This window comes from Candoia aspera, chromosome 12 (assembly GCF_035149785.1).
Source record: "Candoia aspera isolate rCanAsp1 chromosome 12, rCanAsp1.hap2, whole genome shotgun sequence".
Lineage (NCBI taxonomy): Eukaryota > Metazoa > Chordata > Lepidosauria > Squamata > Boidae > Candoia > Candoia aspera.
Window position 1 is genome coordinate 9,487,535 of NC_086164.1, and position 19,703 is coordinate 9,507,237.

A 19,703-nucleotide genomic window follows, 5' to 3' on the forward strand; every position below is an offset into this window, starting at 1 on the left:
TTACAAACCCAGAGAAGCAGGAGGACCTATGTGTCTTTACATGCATGTTTGTGTGTGTGTGCGCACACACACACACAGACATATTAATAGGGCTCAACTCTATAATGCTAAGCCTAACTAAGTAGCTAGAGTATCATCAATTTCAAGTTATTGTTATCTATTCTGTGTGTGTCAGTTTTGCTACAAAAATAAGTATTTCAGTAGCAACCATAATAACCACATACAACACAAACAAGTCTTCAGAATTGGTTTTGTTTTTGTTCTGTTTCCTTTTCTTCAGATGTTCACATGTTTGTACCTCTGAAACAGAAGTATTGACATGAGCCTAGGCATGAGAACAGTCTTTCATATCTCTATAGGGATTTCCCATTGAGACTTGGAAGGAGTTAATAGAAGAAAACAAAACTTTGTTTCCTTAAATCAACATTCTTCCAGGAAGTACCAGGGACCACAGAACTCATGCAAGAGAGATGGCTAAGACAGGCAATCAGGGGGAGGAAAATGTTCTCTATTTTGCCTCCTCTTTTTCTCTGTAGGCAATTTGTACAGCCAGAATGCTTAAGAGTCTAGCAAATTACTTGTCTCGGCAAAGAAATGAGTCTTATGACCTTTCCTGTATTCCAGACACTCACGAGGATGAATTGCTCCCTAAGTAATAATCTGTTTAAAAGCTGGTTTTGAATTATTTGTGCTTATATGACGTGATGAAAAGAAAATTACACTGTGACAGAAATCTTTAACCTGTCTTTCATCATCGGGTGTATCCACCACTCATGGTCATTCAAGAAATTTGTGTTTGTGTGTTTGGAAATATATTAGTGAATCTAGTAGATTGCTTTTTAGCAAGCATAGATATAATCCTGGACTTTGAAAAACAATCTTCTATTTCTAGTTACCAGTGTTACTACTCATGAACTGGGTTTAGCCTTCACCAATTTATCTGTTTTTCTTCCCTTTAAGACAGTGCAAGAGATGTGCAAAATATTCCCTCAGACAACTTGTTACTACAATATGTTTTTATGTTAAGAGTTTGTTGTTTGCTTGGAAAGGAAGCATTCACTGTTATTTGTCCTAAATTTACTGCTAGAAAATCTGTTGCAGGTCCCCAAGTTCTAATACGCTGGGTGAATAAAAGAATAATTTATGTCTCAGACTACCTTTCTAATGGTTTAGATCACATTAGGAAGGTTGATCAAATCCATTCTCCCAATTGTCATATTTTCAACCCCAAGTTGTAGCTTCAGCTTAAACCTCATCAGAGTTTCTTCACAAAGTGACATTTTTCAATGAGCATTGACGGTAATCTGCAAGTCTCTTTCCTTGTTGTTCTTCTTCCTGGTGTAGCTGCTGCCCATTTTTATGAAGTACAAATGTGTTTATTTGGTCCAAATTATTTTAGCTGTTGATTTGTAGTGTCCATACAGCATCCTTCAGCCGGAGCTTTACAAAAACCAGTAATTAGCTGCTGCTACTGAACTCCTGCTCTTAATTTCAAAAGATAAAAGACATGAGACACAAAGGAAATAATTTGGAAGGAGGAGGGGGGAACAAAATACAGCAATACTGTTTTTGTTTTTGTTTTCACTTGCCAGATGATTAGAAATTTGGATATCCTGGTCTGATTGTCCAGTTTGCATTGTGTCTGTTCCCTAATGGGAGTTTACCTGTTCCTCAGTCTTTTAATGACTTTTCCTACCCCCCCGTCCAATTGTTCTCAGTCTCTTCTCTGTCACTCTCTCATCCTCTTTTTCCTTATACTTGAAAAATTTCTTAATCTACATCTTCCTTCCCTTCAGGACATAAAGGTTCCTGTGATACCCCTCTAGAGATAGTTGTGGGTAGATGGAGCCTTTGCAGAAGATGGAGTGTTTATCCTACTTCTCCCTTCCCTTAAGGACAAGTCAGGATTTCTGTCTGTGTGTCTGTGTGTATTTATTGATTTATGCAATTTATATGGCAACCCAACTTGCAAATTGTCTCGCTGGTGCAGCTAATGTAGGATTAAAAACACCAAAACCATTTACTATATGGGCTCAGCCTAGGTCCTGGCCTACTGCCTTGGGGGGAAAAACAAGTATGTAAAGCGGAGTCCTTGGTGCTTTCTGAGCCTGAGGCTCAGAGAGCACCAAGGACTCCACAGTTCAACCCTGAGCTACAAATATTCTCTTCAATAGTTTGTAAAGTGTTCCAGAAGGCCAACAGAGTTGAGGCCATTCAAGTTTTGGAAAGAGTGGGGAAGTATGCTGTTCCAAAGAGCAGGCACTACACAGAGAAGCCACACCTCCAATACATTGTTTTGTAGAGAGATCCCAAAGCATACCCATTCTGTCAGACCTGGTGGGATGGGCAGACATAATTGGAGATAGGCAGCCCCACAAATAACCCAGTCCTATGCCTTGAAGGGCAGTTTGCAAAGCAGTGGTGTTACAGGGATGTACTATGGTATGTCCAGAATGGCCTGCACCTTGCATCTTGGACTAGTAGCTTTAGGGATCTCTAGTTATATGGCTCTTCAAAATAATGAAGCAATAGTCTGTGTCAGTTCTGTTCTCATACATTTGACGACTCAGCCCTTTATATAACTAACACTAATAATTTACTTAGATGGTAACAATCATATAATTGTTGTGAGATCATTTTGCTGTGGTATATAGGATGTTTTGTGTGTCTGTGTGCAAGCGCACCTGGGGGGAAGAAGAACCAGATGCTATTGGAGCCATACTGATCATATTAATATAAATTACTTATTAACAGGAGCATTCCTTCATTGTTATTGATGCTTTGTGGAAAACATCTTCAGAATTGTAGTTCCTTGACTGGGTTCATAGAAGTACCATTTAATCTTTCTCCTTTGACTTCTGTTTCTCTTAATATTGGCAACGGAAGACTCAAGATGCAGTCAAAGATTTCATTTGCCCACAATATATAATCTTCACTTTTACAGCCATGGTTTTTATCTGAAATTAACCATCAAGAGCCTAGGCATTGCTGAATAATTTTTTTTTTGTTGTAATAGTACTTTTGTTTTATATGTTAAAACATTGGCCATGGAAACAAATGCACACATGCTTAAATTATAATATGTAAAGTAAGCAATCACTTTGGTTTTCCTGTTCAATTCTACATGGAAATGATGACTGTAAACAAATCATTTTTCTTTCTGTACTCTGTTTCTTTCACCTGTAATGCTGAAGGGGTATGCTTTTGTCTAAACTACAGTTACAGATTTGTCGTTGTTCTTGTTGTTGTTTTGTTTCAGCAGTTACCACCACCATCTTGCTATTTACAAAATGCTTTAAGGGTCATTTCAAAAGCAGGGTGTACATTTTAATATATATAATTGGAAATACACACACACCCCTTTGAAGATTTTTTTTTCTTTTTCTTTCCACTTCATAATATTACTCTGCAGAGCTAATGAGCTATCCAGGAATAATTTAAAGGAAAATATAAGATATTCCACGGTGAATAAAATAATAGTAATTGATTAATATTAATTTAAACAAAGTAACAACTGCTTTGCAATTAATTACAAAAAATAATTACAAAAGTGATGTGTTATAGCATGCATTGTCTTTGCTTACAACTATTTGGAATATCAATAATTTGCATTATCCCATTAAATTAAAGTTATTAAAAGTACCAGTAAAAAGTTTTAGTAGTTACAAGTTTCTACAGATCTAGTCATTTCAGTGAAAGAAAGAAAATTTCTATTCTGCAGATTTTCTTTAAATCATCAACTATATGCATTGCTAAGATAGGAACTCTTTGAAACTTGGTTTCTGTTTAATCTACAAATTAGATTCAAAGGAATGAAATATTAGCATTTCTATCAATAAATTTGAATAGAACTAGATTAGTTTGAACTAATGGAAGAATAAAATAGTGACATTCTCACATTAAGCATGATGATTTCATATATTATATTATATATTTCCCTTTATTTTATGAATAGTAGAACTTTTATGAGCAGTAATTCAGAAAAATGAGAGCACATATTAATGGAATTATCTTCACTGCCTTCACAAATATTACTTCTGACATAGCTTTTTTTCCCCCCCTCATAAGTCCAGATCTGGTTTCTGAATTACCATATTTTTCCTCAGTTTCAGCTCAAAGTCTTAAAAGCAATCTTGATTCCATGGAACACCAGATACGGCGTTTGGAAAACGATATTAAGAAGTTCCCCAAAACAGAAGATCCTTATGATAAATTTGTTGAAAAAATGATCATATCCTTTGCATATTTACCATACTGTTGCTTGCTTGCTAGTCAGATATGTGAATTATGTCCTGCTTATAATGCTAAGTAACATTACATATAATAGCTTTTGAATGAAAGAATTCTCTCTTTGATCAGAAAGTGTTTGTTTGCTTGTTTTTTAACAAGGGTCAGATAGAGATGTGATGTGTCCCCTGGTCCCAGCGCTTCCCATATCAAAGCCTGGGAAAATGACAGTTGCAAAGGAATCTCTACCTCCTCTCTCTGATTATTCTAGTTACAGTACTGACTATATGGATTGATTTATCCCCTGCATTAATCAGAGTGATGTTATTTCAGTCATTTTCTCACCAGGGTAGCTGAGCCTGTGCTGCACAGTAGTGAAAATGGCAACTTCATTTGGCTACTTCTGGCAGTCTTAAGATGAAGCCTGGAACATCTGTGTCCTTTGTCCGTTCTGAAATAAATAAGGTAAGAAAACTTCTCACCTTCATTATAAATGCTCTATTTTTGGAGTAAGGCATGAAATGGACAGATCTGCTGACAATACCAAATTGTTTAGAGTGGTTAGACAAAAAGGCATAATGAAAAGCACCAGACGGATCTCTCCAACTGAGGAAGCAAATATAAAGTGACACGGGTTCATACTCCCTATTTATTGATTTATTGATTTTTTTATTCATATTTGTGTGTAAGCTAAAGAGATTTGAGCTGTAGGTGACTGAACAAGAAAAAGATGTTTTAAGTGGTGATGGATACCTTAATGAAAGTCCTGTAGTTTCAACTTTCTTATGTCCTGCAAGGTTGGTTAGGCAAATGTTTTGATGTGCATGTGATTGCGTTAATCTGCAACAGTGTGTACAGGCATGTGTGTTTTACACCAGATCTCAATCTGGTAAGAATGATGAGTGGTAAATTAGAAACTGGCAAAAAGGGGCATTTGTACATAACACAAGGATTCATGTATGTGAATTACCTTTAAAAAAAATTGTGTATTAGTTGTTTGCCATGAGAGTTAAATAGAACCTCCATAGTTAGATCTATTTCTGACGGTCAGATACTAGACTGAAATAATTGTGCCCATTGGTGAGCATCCTGTTTATACCTGATCGCACATAGTTTCTTACTTCCTCACATAATGTAATTAACAAAGAGGAGAATATAGTAAGTGTCCTTATTAGCCCCACTAATGATGCCAAAGAGTTGGAAAACTTTTTAGTTCTGCAGAATTTTTCATTAAACCAGTGGGAAACAACATTAAAATAAAAAAAAAGTTGTGCACAAACGCAAAATGAACAGGCCCTGAGGTTTGCAGTTTAGAGTCTGTTTTAAGAAGATAACTGTAGATTGAATTAATTAATTGCTAGCAGCTATTGCAGGTATCAGATTACCTAGCATTCTAGAATAAAAAGTAATGACTAACAGACACAAACATGCATTCCCAAAAACATAAAGGGAGCCTCAGACCTGTCTTCCGCAAAATATGTCTTATCGTATCTGACTATTATCTTTTGTTCGCAAGATTCTATAGTGGGGCTGCAACAGTTTTAGTTTATTCTTCCTTTATGTTAGAGAGCATCATAGAAAGAAATGGTTCTGAGGATGTAATTTTTAAGTTCATTGATTCTTTGTTGACATCTGGGACAACTCAGAATATTTTCTATGGAACTCAGTAACTGTTATATGCAAGAGCACTCCAGTGCTGTGCACTGAAACTCAAGTATGGTTTACCAGCAGTACTTTGACACTTCTTCTCAGCTTTCCTACTTTAGAAAACTCATCCTTTAATAAGGCTTTTGCCAGAATGAGCTGAGATCTAGCTCTGATAATTTAAGAAAAGAAAGGCAATTTCAGAGACTCACAATAAAGTTGGCACTGATTTTTGTATTGTGCTTCATTTTCTGCAGGAGATTAAGGCACTTTAAAACAAAACTCCTCTGCATCTCATATCAGTTAATTACAGGTGATTGCTTGTTCTTAATTGTGACTGTCCACTTTGTGGCAAATGTGAGCATTTTTTTTAACTGTATCTTTTAAAGGAAAGATAGAGGACCTCAGGGTTATCACAGGACCAAACAGGTGAAACGATTTAAAACTGCAACTCTATAAACACCTTCTGAGAAAGAAGCTCCATTGAACTTGATAAGACTTGTTTATAAGTATGACTTACATGGCTTGTTGATTAATTTCCTAATAATTAGTTAACATAACAGCTGGATCTGATCAAAATCCAGTATCTTGTTGCCATAGCAGCAAACCAGATATCTTGCTCACAACCAAGAAAGGGTCACAACAGTGTTGTTCTACTTGTGCACCTCAGTAGCTGGTACTAAAAAACCTATTGTTTCTGATACTGAATACATAACCTGACTGTAGCAACTGAAACCTTATCTCCCATGTACTTGTTTAATCTCCTTTTCAACCTATTCATACTGGTGACCATCAAGTTCTGTAATACTTACTTTTAGCTGTCTTGAATCTCCTACTCCTTATCTTCATTAGATGACTCCAGGGTTTAATATCTCAGTCATTTCTACAAGTTTATATATCTATCACGTCCCAGCTTACTCACCTTGCTTCTAAGAGAAAGATCCACATGGCTGTTGACAATGAGTTGCCCTTTTCTATACCATTCCCAACTCAAAAATATCCTTTTGTCCAGGATTGCAGACAGTATTGAACTATGGCTGTAACATATACTTGACCAGCTATTATACTGACACTATTATATTTGAGTATTCTCCATGGTATCGCCAATGCACAGTATCACAGCTGAACTATCTTCCTTTTTTCCCTTGATCAGACATATGTATTGCTTTTGTGTTTCATAACAGTGATCTACCAGTGAGGTAATTATCTTTGACTTTTAGCTCATTTCCTCTCATTACTCTATTAGCAGAGAAAAGCTGGCATCGTAACTTATCAGTTGCATAGAAAGTCAAATATTTTGTGATTCCTACATAATTTTGTAATTAGTGATAAGAAAACATGTGGCATAAATGGTGCAAATTAGTACCGAAAGCCAAAGCTCTTCAATAAAGCAAGTATGCTGTTTTTGATTGTACTAATTTAACTGTTCTCTGGCTCCTGTAATTGGTAAGATTATGTATTTTTGGATAATAACATTAATAACTTAATGAAGGAACAAAAACATTTGGTATCTAATTTGAAGCACAAACTGTTAGGTTATTTTTAACCAAATGGATGATGGTAGAGGGAGAAGAATGGTTTCAGATAGCCTAAAAAAGCAATTGATGCCTCTTTTGCCTAATATATAGGAATCTAAAGGTTAATCCAAAGAAGAAATTGAATTTAACTCTAGAAAGTTTCTCTACCCACATAATGAGAAATAATTAAAAATGTATACCTATACTTTGTCACTTCCACCATATCTAAATTACTATTTTGAATTGTTTGTGATATAAGCATTATTTAAGCTATGGAAATGGAAAACTACTTACATGAGTGAGTTCGCATTACCTGCTAAGTCACATCAGATTTAAAAACAACGCCAAGGAACATCACAAAACAGTGTGAAATCCTAGGCAATAATACGTGCTAAAACTATATTATCTGTTATAAGAAACTATGGTGATCCAATTTCCGTTTCTTCCTGGTATTATGTACCCTTCCTGTTCATTCTACAAATATATATTTCTGTAAGCTATTTTAAACCACAAGCAGAAAATGGGCTCTGAGTTTGGGTGTGTGTGTGTGTGTGTGTGTGTGTGTGTGTGGTGTGTGTGTGTGTATGTATGTATGTATGTATATATGTGTATGTATGGTGTGTGTGTGTGTGTGTGTATTTCCATAAAGCACAATAATTATTGGCTCGTAACGAACTGTGTCTAGGTGCCATGCACCCCAAAGCACCTTTTTGGGAATCAAATCCAGAACACTGCACGGTCCTAGTTTCTCATAACTATGTCAGATCCCCCACTATGTACAAGTAGGGAGGGTTTAGAGGTCAAAACCCAAATAAGAATTAATATGCACACACGGCCCAAAGTGCTCCCATCAGCTGGCGAACTTGTGAACTTATTATTCCTTAGAAACAGGAAAACTTACCAGTCCCCTTCTCTGTAACAAACACTTCATCCTTGTCTTAATGCCAAAGACAAGACCATGTGTGTTTTCTTTTCTCTAAGAAATGGAGTTCTGAATACAAGAGTTCAGGAGATGGACAGATACTAGTGCTGTTCAGATGGATTAATACTAGAAATGTCCACCTGCGTAAAATAGATATTCTGCTGAAGAGTGCACAGCAGTACCTCGGGGTGGGGTGGGGAGGTCAGTGATAGCCATAAATGGGGAACCCTCCCTCTTACAAGAAGGTAATTGTATCACATGAGCTTAGAAAAGACTTTAGCAGAACTTAATTGCATTCGATCAAAAGGCTCCCTTCCTTCAGTGGAATAAGGGAACAGTTGATTTTCATCCAATCTGAATGAAAAGAACAGTATGAGGTATGTATGTATGTATGTATATATGTATGTATGTATAAGTTAAAGCATTTCCTTGGAATAAATGATGTACCTAGGATATCCATTTATGTTATTTTCCCCAGCTCTCTTTTTCCAGTGTTACAAAAAGTGTCTCTGTACAAATCCATCATGTGCATTTCTTACTTATTTATTTATTTTGCTTATATCCTCTGACAGTTCAAGGTGGCAATTATTAGGGTCATCCTGCCCCCCTTTATTTTATCCACATAGCAGTAGCTTTGTGAGGTAGGTGAGTCTAAGCTACAGTGGCTAGCTCAAAGTCATTTAGTGAGTTCCATAATTGAGTGGTGAATTAAACCTGGATCAACGCTCCAATTTATTTGTCTGTCTGTCCCCGTTGCTCTCTTTGGAGAAGACGTTGGCTGAGAAAATGCTCAGGTTTTAATGTTAGTAATAATGCAATGATGTAATCCTCATCTGTCTGCAAAGGAGAATGTGCTGTAGAGAAATGGCATCTCAGAATAGTTTAAGTGAATTATTTCTCTGGAAGGAGCTTTCAGGAAATCCCAGGTGTTGGTAGCTGATGTGGTGTAAATGTCATTAACGTTCTGCCAGCATTCTTTGTCAGTGTGCTAATGATGCCCTTGTGCAGGGAAGACTCAGACCTTCATACTAGTCAATCAGGATGAAGCAGCTCTTCCCCACCCTACCTGCTTGGTAGATGGATTTGTGCTTTCTTCCCACTCCAAGCTTGGAAATGAAACCAACATAGCAACCTTCAGTAAAAAGGCAAGGTACTTATTTCCACCAATGTAGACTCAACAAGATTAGCAAGGAATGTTTTGCGACTTTCCCCCTAAGTAAAATAAGAACACAGTCTCTCCCCAACGCTGCCCATCCCTCTTCACATACCAGCTGCAATCCCAACTTAAAAGTTCATTTGGAAAACCAGAGATTACGGATATGGATTAGTTTAAGGTTCACTTTTGAAAGCGTTAATAGATTATCCCATTCCTGCTGCACTGTTGTCATTGTGATATCAGTTGGATTCTGCAGTGAGCTGGTCAGAACAGCAGATCTTAGAGTCATGATGAAAAATGTGACCTTGCTGTATATTTTCCTCCCAAATATTTTTAAGATATTTTTTAAACAAACAGGTGCTTCCTGCAGGAAAGAAGCATGTACATCAAATCTGCAGATCTTTGCAGTTAGGAGATTGGTAAAATGTTAAAAAGAAGAGGAAAATTTTCTATAAGAATTGTCTTCCTGTAACCCCATTGAAGTCCTAGATTGGCTGGGGTGTTGGGGACAAAACATTATATTCATTTTAAATATGAACACACTGTACTTTACTGAAACATAGCTTTGGAGAAACCACAGGAGCTCAGCGGCAGAGCATTTCACTGTAATAATTACAATTTCACTGGACAGTGGCTGAAATCTAAAACTCTCCAAGCTCATATGATTCTGTTGTGATCCATCTTTCGCAACTGTAATCGCAAACAAAATAAACAGTGAGTATAAAAATGAATTTAGGTGAGATTTAATAATATAGTGGGAAGTTCTTACGAAGCTCATCACCCCCTTCTTTGCCTTTGTGCAACTCTGGAAACAGTGTAATTGTCTACTTAAATTAAAAGATACACAGTTCATCAGCTATGATTAAATATAATATCCAGTTGGGAATTCCTTCCCTTTCCCAGCAATTTTAGAGAGTCATACAAATTCTCTATATTCACCCTATATTATATTAGGTAGCTATGAAGCTAGTTATATATGCTATTCTAACTGTGGGTGTATGGAGGTAAAATGTCCTATCTGTTATTTTAATAATATGAAATTGTGTGTTTGTATGTGTACGTGTATATTTATATATAAATGTAAAACTACACTGCATGTACTCTGCCTTCAGTAACGAAGGTCTGATTAAAATATCAAAATAACACAAGGAACAGTATCAAAAGTTACCGTGGTATATTGGTTCTAGATTCAAGACTTTGTTCAGCCTTGGAAATTCACAGGTGACTTTGGGCAAACTTCCCACAGGAGTTTCCTTGAAGGACAAACTGAAGAAGGGAGTGTTACATGCACCAATCTGAGCTGGTGTGTCAGACAGAATATAAATCTAACATATAAAGTAAATGAACCAAAATATTTGTTACAAACGTTTGTTTTAAAACTGAGAGGTTGAGAAGGGTCATGCTCTTCAACAGGATGGCATTTAAAAAATATATGTAGATTTCTCACTTGAAAACAGCTCCACTCAGATCATACACACATGCACATATATACACATGAGCTCACTTTTGCCTTTGGCCATAGTCACACAATTCTAATAAAGAACAAAGTAAATCCTAAGGTTCTGAGATCTGCTCATCCATTCTGCAATACTGAAGTGTAAAATCTGGGCTACATACAATTCTGTCAATTCATAAATCTCTCTTGGTTACAGAGATGTTTTTTCTCCATGTCCCCCCTTTCTTTGTGTCATGAATACAACAAAGCACTCTGTGAGCAATGGGAACAACTATTGTGCAACATTCTTTAAAAGCACATCCCTACTTGCCAAGAAAACAGGTGAGAAACTGAGATTTTTGTTTTTGTTTTTAAAAAAACAGCAAAAACCTGACCCTTCCATTTGATGTTTCAGCTCAGAGGAAACTACAGATAAGAGATAGCAATAGCAATCTTAAAAATAGGTTCACACATATTCACAGGTATCAAAAGACCTGATGTACCTAATTGTTAACATGCACTTACATTCACCTGTATCATCTCTAGTTTTAACTGCAAAATTTATGCTACAAATGGATGAATTATAGTATATCCAGTTATATCATAGATTTTATTCAATAGCTGATTGACCCCTCACACTACCTTTCTCTTTCTACTTATATGTGTATTTACTCGACCTAGATTCTATACATACAAAACATGTACAAATTCTTCTGTGTAATTAAAAATTTAAGTAGGCTACAATATGTTTCTGTGTGTAAAGACAGACTAACTATAGCTTTTTCCTATAGAAGTGTGCTTACAAACTGAATCACACTGTTAGATGTGAGATTCTCTTGGATTAAATTATACCATTTCAATCTGAGACTGAATTGCACTCGACTTGCCAAATAAAACTAATTTTGTATTAATGGGATGAGAACTTGGTCATTTGGAAAGGAATGTAAAACAGAGCATCAGGTTATATATTCCATAAAGGATATATGTTGTACTTTTATTCCTGAATGCATATATGGCAGGAAGGATTTGAGTTCTCCTATCATGACTGATCAATATCTGTTGAGTCCCTTGTGCTCTCTGAGCTTGGTTGTTTGCTTGCAGATGTTTCATTCCACACTGAAGACATTTCCTAGTCTGGCAATGAAACATCTGCAAGAAAACAAGGCTCAGAGAGCACCAAGGACTCCACAGTTCAACCCTGAGCTACAAATATTCTCTTTGATTGATCAGTATCTACAATGATCTGCTTTACACATGTAATTAATCATGAGAAATCGTAGATTTCAGGACCAAGCTACATTTATACGGATAAAAAGGAATTGCAACAATTTTAGGATGAAAGCTTTTTTTACTATCTATATAAGCCTTGAGAAGGGAATTGTAGAAATTAGGTCATAGAAGTACTGTTTGGTTTCTTCATTGTCTTCTGTGGCAATTTAGATGGACGATCCGTCGCCTTAGCTTTGGGGCAGTCTGCTGCGCGGTGACCTGGTTTCCCACAGGTGATGCACTGTCCACGGGCAAAGCGTTGTTGCCTCTCGGCATCCCATCTAGAGCTTGATTGCAGCAAAGGTCCCTTTGTAGGGGTGGCAGGTTTATCTTCCTTGGTGGCCATCATAAAGGTGCTCTGGGCATGTACAGCTTTTCCAGCAAGGCAAATCCAATCATGTAATGAGTTCAGATTGTCTCGCCCAAGCGCCCAGCGCAAGACTTCGCGATTGAGGCCATCCTTAAATCTATCAATCAAGGTGGCCTCGGACCATTCAGGAACTTTGCCTGCCAAAACCTTGAATTCCAGAGCATAATCAGCAACAGCCTTCTGCCCTTGGACCAGTTCCTTAAGAGCGTCCTTAGCCCTTTCTTTAGCCAAGGGATCCTCAAAATAGCGCTTCAGCGCAGCCAAGAAGGTATCGAAAGTGCCCAGGGCTGGTGCTCCAATCTCCGACAACTGGACATACCAGTCAGCAGCCCTGCCCTTCAACCTCGTGGCCACCGCCGAGATCTTCTCTTCCTCTGAAGAAAAGAGGTGGCCATGCTTGCGCATATAACTGGCGGCGTTGGTGAGGAAGAAAGACAAGTTAGTGGGGTCTCCATCAAACTTCACCAGGAAGTCCCGGGGAGTTCCTCCAACATGTGGGACTCCCCCCGATGGACGAATTGGGGCCCCCACTACCGGAGTGGAGCCCTGCGGACCTGGTGGAAAGTCCCGTGGTTGGCTTCGTCTTTCTGCAGCCTGTGAGGGGGAAGTCGGGAGGCTGGGCGGCCCCGTTGCTCCGGGACCTCGGACGATTTTCACGAGGTCCCCAAATGCAGCCGACATAGAGTGCAGCACATGTTCCATGGACTCGATCTTGGATTCCAGGACCCTGATTCTGTCAGGTGTGGCAGAGTCCTCTAGCCCCGGTCCCTCAGGTTGCAGGCTCCCCGACACGTCTGGGTGCACCCCCCTCAGAATGTCGGGCCATCGCAGCTTCCACGTGGAGCGGGATGTCCCCGGCCGGGGGTCTGTCAGGGCATCCCATAAAAATTGTTCCTGCCCCGTCATGTCCTCCGCCGCTGGTTTCTTTGATCCCGGGCTAGAGCTGGAGTCCCCCGACTGGGGTGTGGGGTGGGTTGGGACGGGGCTCGGGTCCCTGCTCGGGAATGTCGACTCTGGAAGTTGTCCCGTCTCCTCCTCGAACTCCGTAGGATCCTTCCCCCCTTCTGCCATTGCTAGTTCCCCTTTTGCAAGAAAATTTCTCGGTAAAGAGTAGCGAGGTTGGTTTGAACAAAGATTCTCAGCTTTATGTAATGGTTGCCTTAATCCAAATAAAATGCTCAGACTCAAAATCACAGTTTAGGTTCTGGGTTTATTTAGAATAGAGTGCAAACAAGTAAAAAGCTGAGAATGAGAAAAGTGCGCCTAAACTCTAAATAGCGTCGTTTCAAACATCAGCACACACACCCCTCGCATCCAGTACAACCCCACATTCCCAGGTGCTCCTAATGAGCTCTGCTGATCAACGGGTAAAAAGACCTTGACATTTAAGAGATAGCCCAAACACATTCCTCCCTGGCACAGTCCGGCACGTCTCCCGTACAAGGGTTATGAGCGGCACCCTCCCAGCCAGGAACACGTATCAACACTTTGGCAAGCGAACCGTTACGATGCAGAAACATCGCAACGGTGAACATGACAGGGTTGCTCTCAACATGACCAAGCTTCTTGGAAAGTTTTTACCACCTTTAGCTATCTCTGACCAATTCTTTTCATAGCTATCCAGAAGTGATAAATTATCTGTGAGACCTCCCTGGCAGATTTGGAAGAGTCCTTATGCCAGCTCTGCGATGGGGAATCACTAGGGGTGGGAGAAGACCATCTAAGAGAAATAGGAGGAAATGAAGAGAGCTGCATTCACATCCATAAGGAACTTCATCCTCTTCCCTTAATACAGATTAACATGCAGTTTGTCAGCAGATGTGTTCACCAAACATTTCTGACCACAGTGTGACGCTTGTCAAGATGCTTGGCCAAAACATGTGGCAACGCTATTTTGTTTTCTTTTATGTTTCCATAGGTAGGACTTCATGAACCTCAGTGGTCTTGAAAAGAGAAAGAAAATGAGGGGAGAGTGTAATGAATAGCAGTGTATTATTACTCTGAGAGATTTAGTGTGGTACTTCAGGGATCCTATGTTGGCTCCACTTTATTTAAGAACCTTTCTGTGAGATCTCTAGGAAAAACTAAAGAGAATTTTAATTAAATTCACATATAATAAATGTGTCAGTAATGCAAACTATAGGGTGGGTAGAGCAATAATAGAGAGCCTAGGGAGACTTGAAACATGGGCAGGGAGTAATAAAATATGAGGTTGAAACTAAAAATTGCCTGCACAACCCCCAGAGCAAATTTTATGGAACACATAAATTTAATGAGGGAATACTTAAATGGTTGATGATGACAAAGCAGGGGCACAGCAGCTCACATGGGTGAACTGCAATTAAAATTAACTCCACATCTTGGCATCCAGAGGCTCCAAAAGTAGGGTAAATTATTATATTGTTATTGGGGATGTTCTTTATCATACCAAACTACATTAATTCCTAGCACTAATTGTATGATGGGTAACAATCGTAACTGAGAACTGTCAAATCACATGTGAAACTCTACTCAGAAGCAGACTAAATACTTTATTGAAGAAAATAGTATAAATAGTGGAGAAGAAAAACTGAGTACTGTTTGGCAAGGTTGAAGGAAGTAAGAGGAGAAGACAATGGATAAAATGGACTGGATTAAGAAAATTTCTGGAATGTCCTCGGAAGAGTTATAATTATTATTAAAGATAGGTCAAGATGGCCGTCATTTGAGGCCAGAGATTCAATTCAACTCAATAGCACATAGCTAATGAAATTAATCCATTCTACAGATATATTCTATGTATTTTGAATAAATGGTTGTGAGAATCTAGACAGAAAACATGCAACTGTTGTCTTGCTTCAAAACTGAACAAGGGACAGTGAACAACACTGTGCATTTGGATGCTACTTAAAGCCTCAAATAAACCTTTAATTTAGTGTTCTTTGCCCCTTTTCAGTGGAAAGAATTCACACACACACACATTGTTGTGCATATATAATAAGGAGCTTCCTTTGTTCCCATAGCTCAACTTGCAACAGAAGAGAAAGGGCATGCTAACAAATAAATCCCCCAGTAGCTTTTTCTGAAAGAAAGAGATACTTCCCTTTTTGATTGGTAAGTCATGAAACTGACACATGACATTATTTAATTAATAACATTTGCATACTCAAAGAGAAAGAGGTTATAGTTTTAATTCTTACTAGACTGGCATAAACAAAGCAATTCAGAGCCTGTTGGGCTCCCTGAAGCTTCATAAATATGCATCCAGCTGTTCTTTATTTCTCTGTGTCCCAAAGAAATTGTGATGCTGAATAGAATTAAGGCCTTTCCTTGATTTATACTTTGCAATGGCCAGTTTGCAGATCCTTGAAAGAAACACCTGAATTCCAAGAAAAGAAAGAATGGACAGGGAGAACTGAAACCAAATTCCTATGGATTGTATGGCTTCTTCATTTTGTCAGCCTGGAGCTGTAACTCCAAGTGAAATCAGTTCTGGATATATCCACACACACACACACACACACACACAAACATACCAAACCCCTGAGCTGGGTGTGTGAGAGAGAAGATAGACCCAACCTAGTACTAATTACATGAATAACTACCGATTCGTATCAGTTGCCTCTAGAATAAGGTCCCTTGTTCATAAATTTGATTCCTCATCTGCATTTGCAAACAAAGCACTTTCTGATCAGCACCTCTATGTACACATCTCACACATACACTTCTTCCTTCCTTCCAAGGAAAATTTATTTTGGAAAGGAAATTAGTGAGAGAAGGAGGGGAACAAAATTAAACAGAAGAATGGAAGGGAAGATGGAACTGGGAGAGAAGAAATGGTTCTCCTAAGTAGAGAATGAGTATCTGCAGAGAAGGGGAAAAGGGGGAGTAATCATTGCCTTCTGCCTCACTGAGGTGAGGCCCAGTAAAATAAGTACAGGAAAGATTCATCTATGCTTGGATATTTCTATAGACTGCACTGATAGAGAGTCAGAAGCAACCTGTTCAGAGGGAAATGGGTGGCGATAGAAATTTGAAAAATAAATAAATAACCTCTCATTCCATTTGTGATTATTCTCATCAAATAGCATCATTTTCTATTTCACAAATTTTATTTATTTATTTTATTTATTTATTTAATTTATATGCTGCCCCTATCCCTATAAAAGCGACTCTGGGCAGCTACAAATAAAAAAAATATAAAACCATTATAAAAAATAGAAAAAGTACAAAAACGGAAGATAAAAGAGGGAAACTAAAAGGCAGAGAGAGTGTCTTAAGCCACCAGCCACCCCCAGGACTGCCTGCCACTCTTGGATGGTAGGCAGAGCTAGTTGGCAGAGCCAGGTCGTGACACTCTTTCTGAAGGCCAGCAGAGTGGGGGCCAACCTCATCTTAGGGGGCAAGATGTTCCACAGGGCAGGGGCCATGGCAGAAAAGTCTTAAATATAAGGCATTTTCCCATCACGCTCGGAAGATCGTTATTGTGTGGTGGAAAAAAAAATTGTTTTCCTTTGAGGTAAATACACTAGGCTTAGCATATTTTTTAAAAATATATATATTTAAAAGAAATAATGGAAGATAAAATGTTTTTATGTTATTATTCCTGTTCTAATTGGGTAATGGTTTTCCTCTTTCCACTGCGGTATGCACATTTAAAATGAGTAAAACTAGTTTCCTTCTAAGATTATTCTCGTTTTGCATTAAATGGTTTTGTTGAGTTTTATGTTCTCTTCTAAAGTGCAGATAAAGCATTTCCTGTAATTAAAATGAAATAAAATAATATCATTTTCATGAAAGGGAATGGCTACTTTTAGATACTTTTAACCCCTAATGGATTTTTTTGAGTAAGTTAATTAGTATTTTCACTATGTGTGTTCAACTCAACAGATTGGGGGGGGGGGGGGTATTTATTTATTTTTAAGAATTATCATGGCCAAGAGGGCAGTTTTCAGAAGAAGGGAGAGCAATTGTTTGTGATGCTGTGAGTCTTTGTTATTTGCCTATATTATATTATGCATACTATAGTATAGTGTATAGTGTAGTGTGTAGTATAGTATCGTATTTGAACAAAACTGTGTATTGTTTCCTCTATGGCTTGAATCATGGTCTGTAAAAGGTCAATTAATGGCCCTGCTAAATTATTTGTACCTGCATTAGATTCTGTGGGGATGTTGTAGCACAAGAACAACGACAACAACAACAAACTAGTGTGTATAGTGTGTCCATGTAAATCAGACCTTAATGTGATACAAAATAAATCATTCTGATGTATCTCATAGTAGTGGGGTTATTTCTCACTGGGTTTCATGCTTCGTATCTCACAAGAGCCATGCTTAAAACATCCCGTGCCCATTTGTTTGAGTTAAAGGTTACTAGGACAGAGAAAGGTTATTGTTCCCATGGCAATTTTGTTCACTTGTTTTGTTCTGCATAATGGAACCTTCTGTTGGATCTTGCTGTTGGTTTAAGAATTAAGTATTAATCCAGGAAAAGATGTGTCTAGATTGTGCAGTGCATTTATTAGGAACAGGATTGGTGGTTTGAATAAGAAGGTTCTCACTTAAGTGCATATTCCTATCATTTCTGACAGAACTTAAATACTTCAAGGTTCCTCTAGATTTTGAACTAATATAGGGTAGAGCTGTATTAATAGGATAAGGCTCAGCATTATGTTTATAACCTGTTCTTTCTCTTCATCTTGACAGGTTAAGAGCTAAACTTTACCTACATTAAATATGCTTCAGCATTTAACATGAAGTTTTTTTTTTCCTTGAAAGAATGCAACTTTAAGCATCTGGAGAGAAATTATAATTACACTTACCAGGCCTTTCTTCCTCTGTACCATTCCCTGGGGTTGGCTTTAAGCTAAGGCCAAGTGGGTACTGGCTTAGGATGCCAAAGCTTAGGGGGTGCCAACTCCACCCCTCCTTCCAAATCATTTTAAAAATGCAGATCTTTGCATTGGCAAGAGGTGGCACCAGCAGTCAATATAGCCTAGAGGTGCCACATATCCTTGAGTGGGCACTGCCCCATCCCCAATAAAAATCAAACTTCTGGTTTCTATGCTCTAGAGGTATATGTAGAGAACTGAAGAGCCTCCAGATATTGGATTCAAACCCAGTCTGTCTTCAGTGTCCATCTCCCACGCTAACTATGCTGTTTGAAGGTTATGTGGAAGTAAGGTAGTCACTGAGTCAGTCTTTTGTCTACTCTACCTTCAAGGTCTGTAGGTGCCCACTCAAGGATATATGGCACCTCTAGGCTACATTGACTGATGGTGCCACCTCCTGCTAATGCAAAGATCTTTGTTAAAACAAAGGATTCTGGGTTATTAGTATCCTTTATACTGTATATCGCAGTGCTGGCTCAAAATGGGAAAAAATGTATTCATTAATATGATAGGATTCATGTCCTCTTTCAGTCAAAGCAATTATTATCAGCACTTCATTGTGCTTATATAAATCAAAGTTAGGCATTGTTTTCCATCGTGGATCTGTTGGACTTCTGGAAAGACCATCAGGAATTGTAATAGAAAAAAAAAAAAAACAGTGATATTACAGTTGGGTACTAATAACTGTTCCCATTCCCAACTTTTAGTTTCAGAAGCTATTAAAAAAAAAAAAAGTAGTACTAGCTATATTGCCAAAGAACAAGAGTCTCAACATGAAGTCATCACAAGTGCTGGCTAAGAATAGTGCATTAGCCCGAGGGCTGCAACAAATGAATGCTTTTCATGGCTGATACATGAGTTAGATAAAGAAAATGAAGAATAACACAGGATGCCGCTAAACCTAAATTTATTATATATATATATATATATATATATATATATATATATATTACTGCAAAACAGAACCATTTTGGGGGCCACTGAGTTCTCATTAACTGGAACACCAATATTTATTTTATTATTGGATTGATACGTAACTTATTTTCGAGATCATAGGAAACCCATTCCACTAAGACCTGTCCTCCCTCCCTCCCTCCCTTCCTTTGTTTTTCTTTTTCTTTTCTTTTCTTTTCTTTTCTTGCTTGCAGAATCCTTCCTTTGTCTGATAGAAAGACCCTTGTGGTAGGATAGACAGACCTGGCTCCCTCTTTTCCTGCTGCCTCCTTTTTCCAGGACTGTCTTCTTTGACCAAGCCTTGCCTCCTTGCTACTCCTGTCCTGTTCGGCGGTGC

At 38.2% G+C, this 19,703-nt stretch overlaps 1 protein-coding gene across 1 annotated transcript in view; it reads left to right on the plus strand.

Annotated features, from left to right (window-relative positions):
- DIAPH2 (diaphanous related formin 2) overlaps positions 1 to 19,703 on the plus strand; it is a 265,682-nt gene that overhangs the window by 125,773 nt on the left and 120,206 nt on the right. The window contains exon 24 of the mRNA XM_063313683.1: positions 4,107 to 4,231. Within this exon, the coding sequence (XP_063169753.1) occupies positions 4,107 to 4,231 (125 nt within the window). The remainder of the gene's footprint in view (positions 1 to 4,106; positions 4,232 to 19,703) is intronic.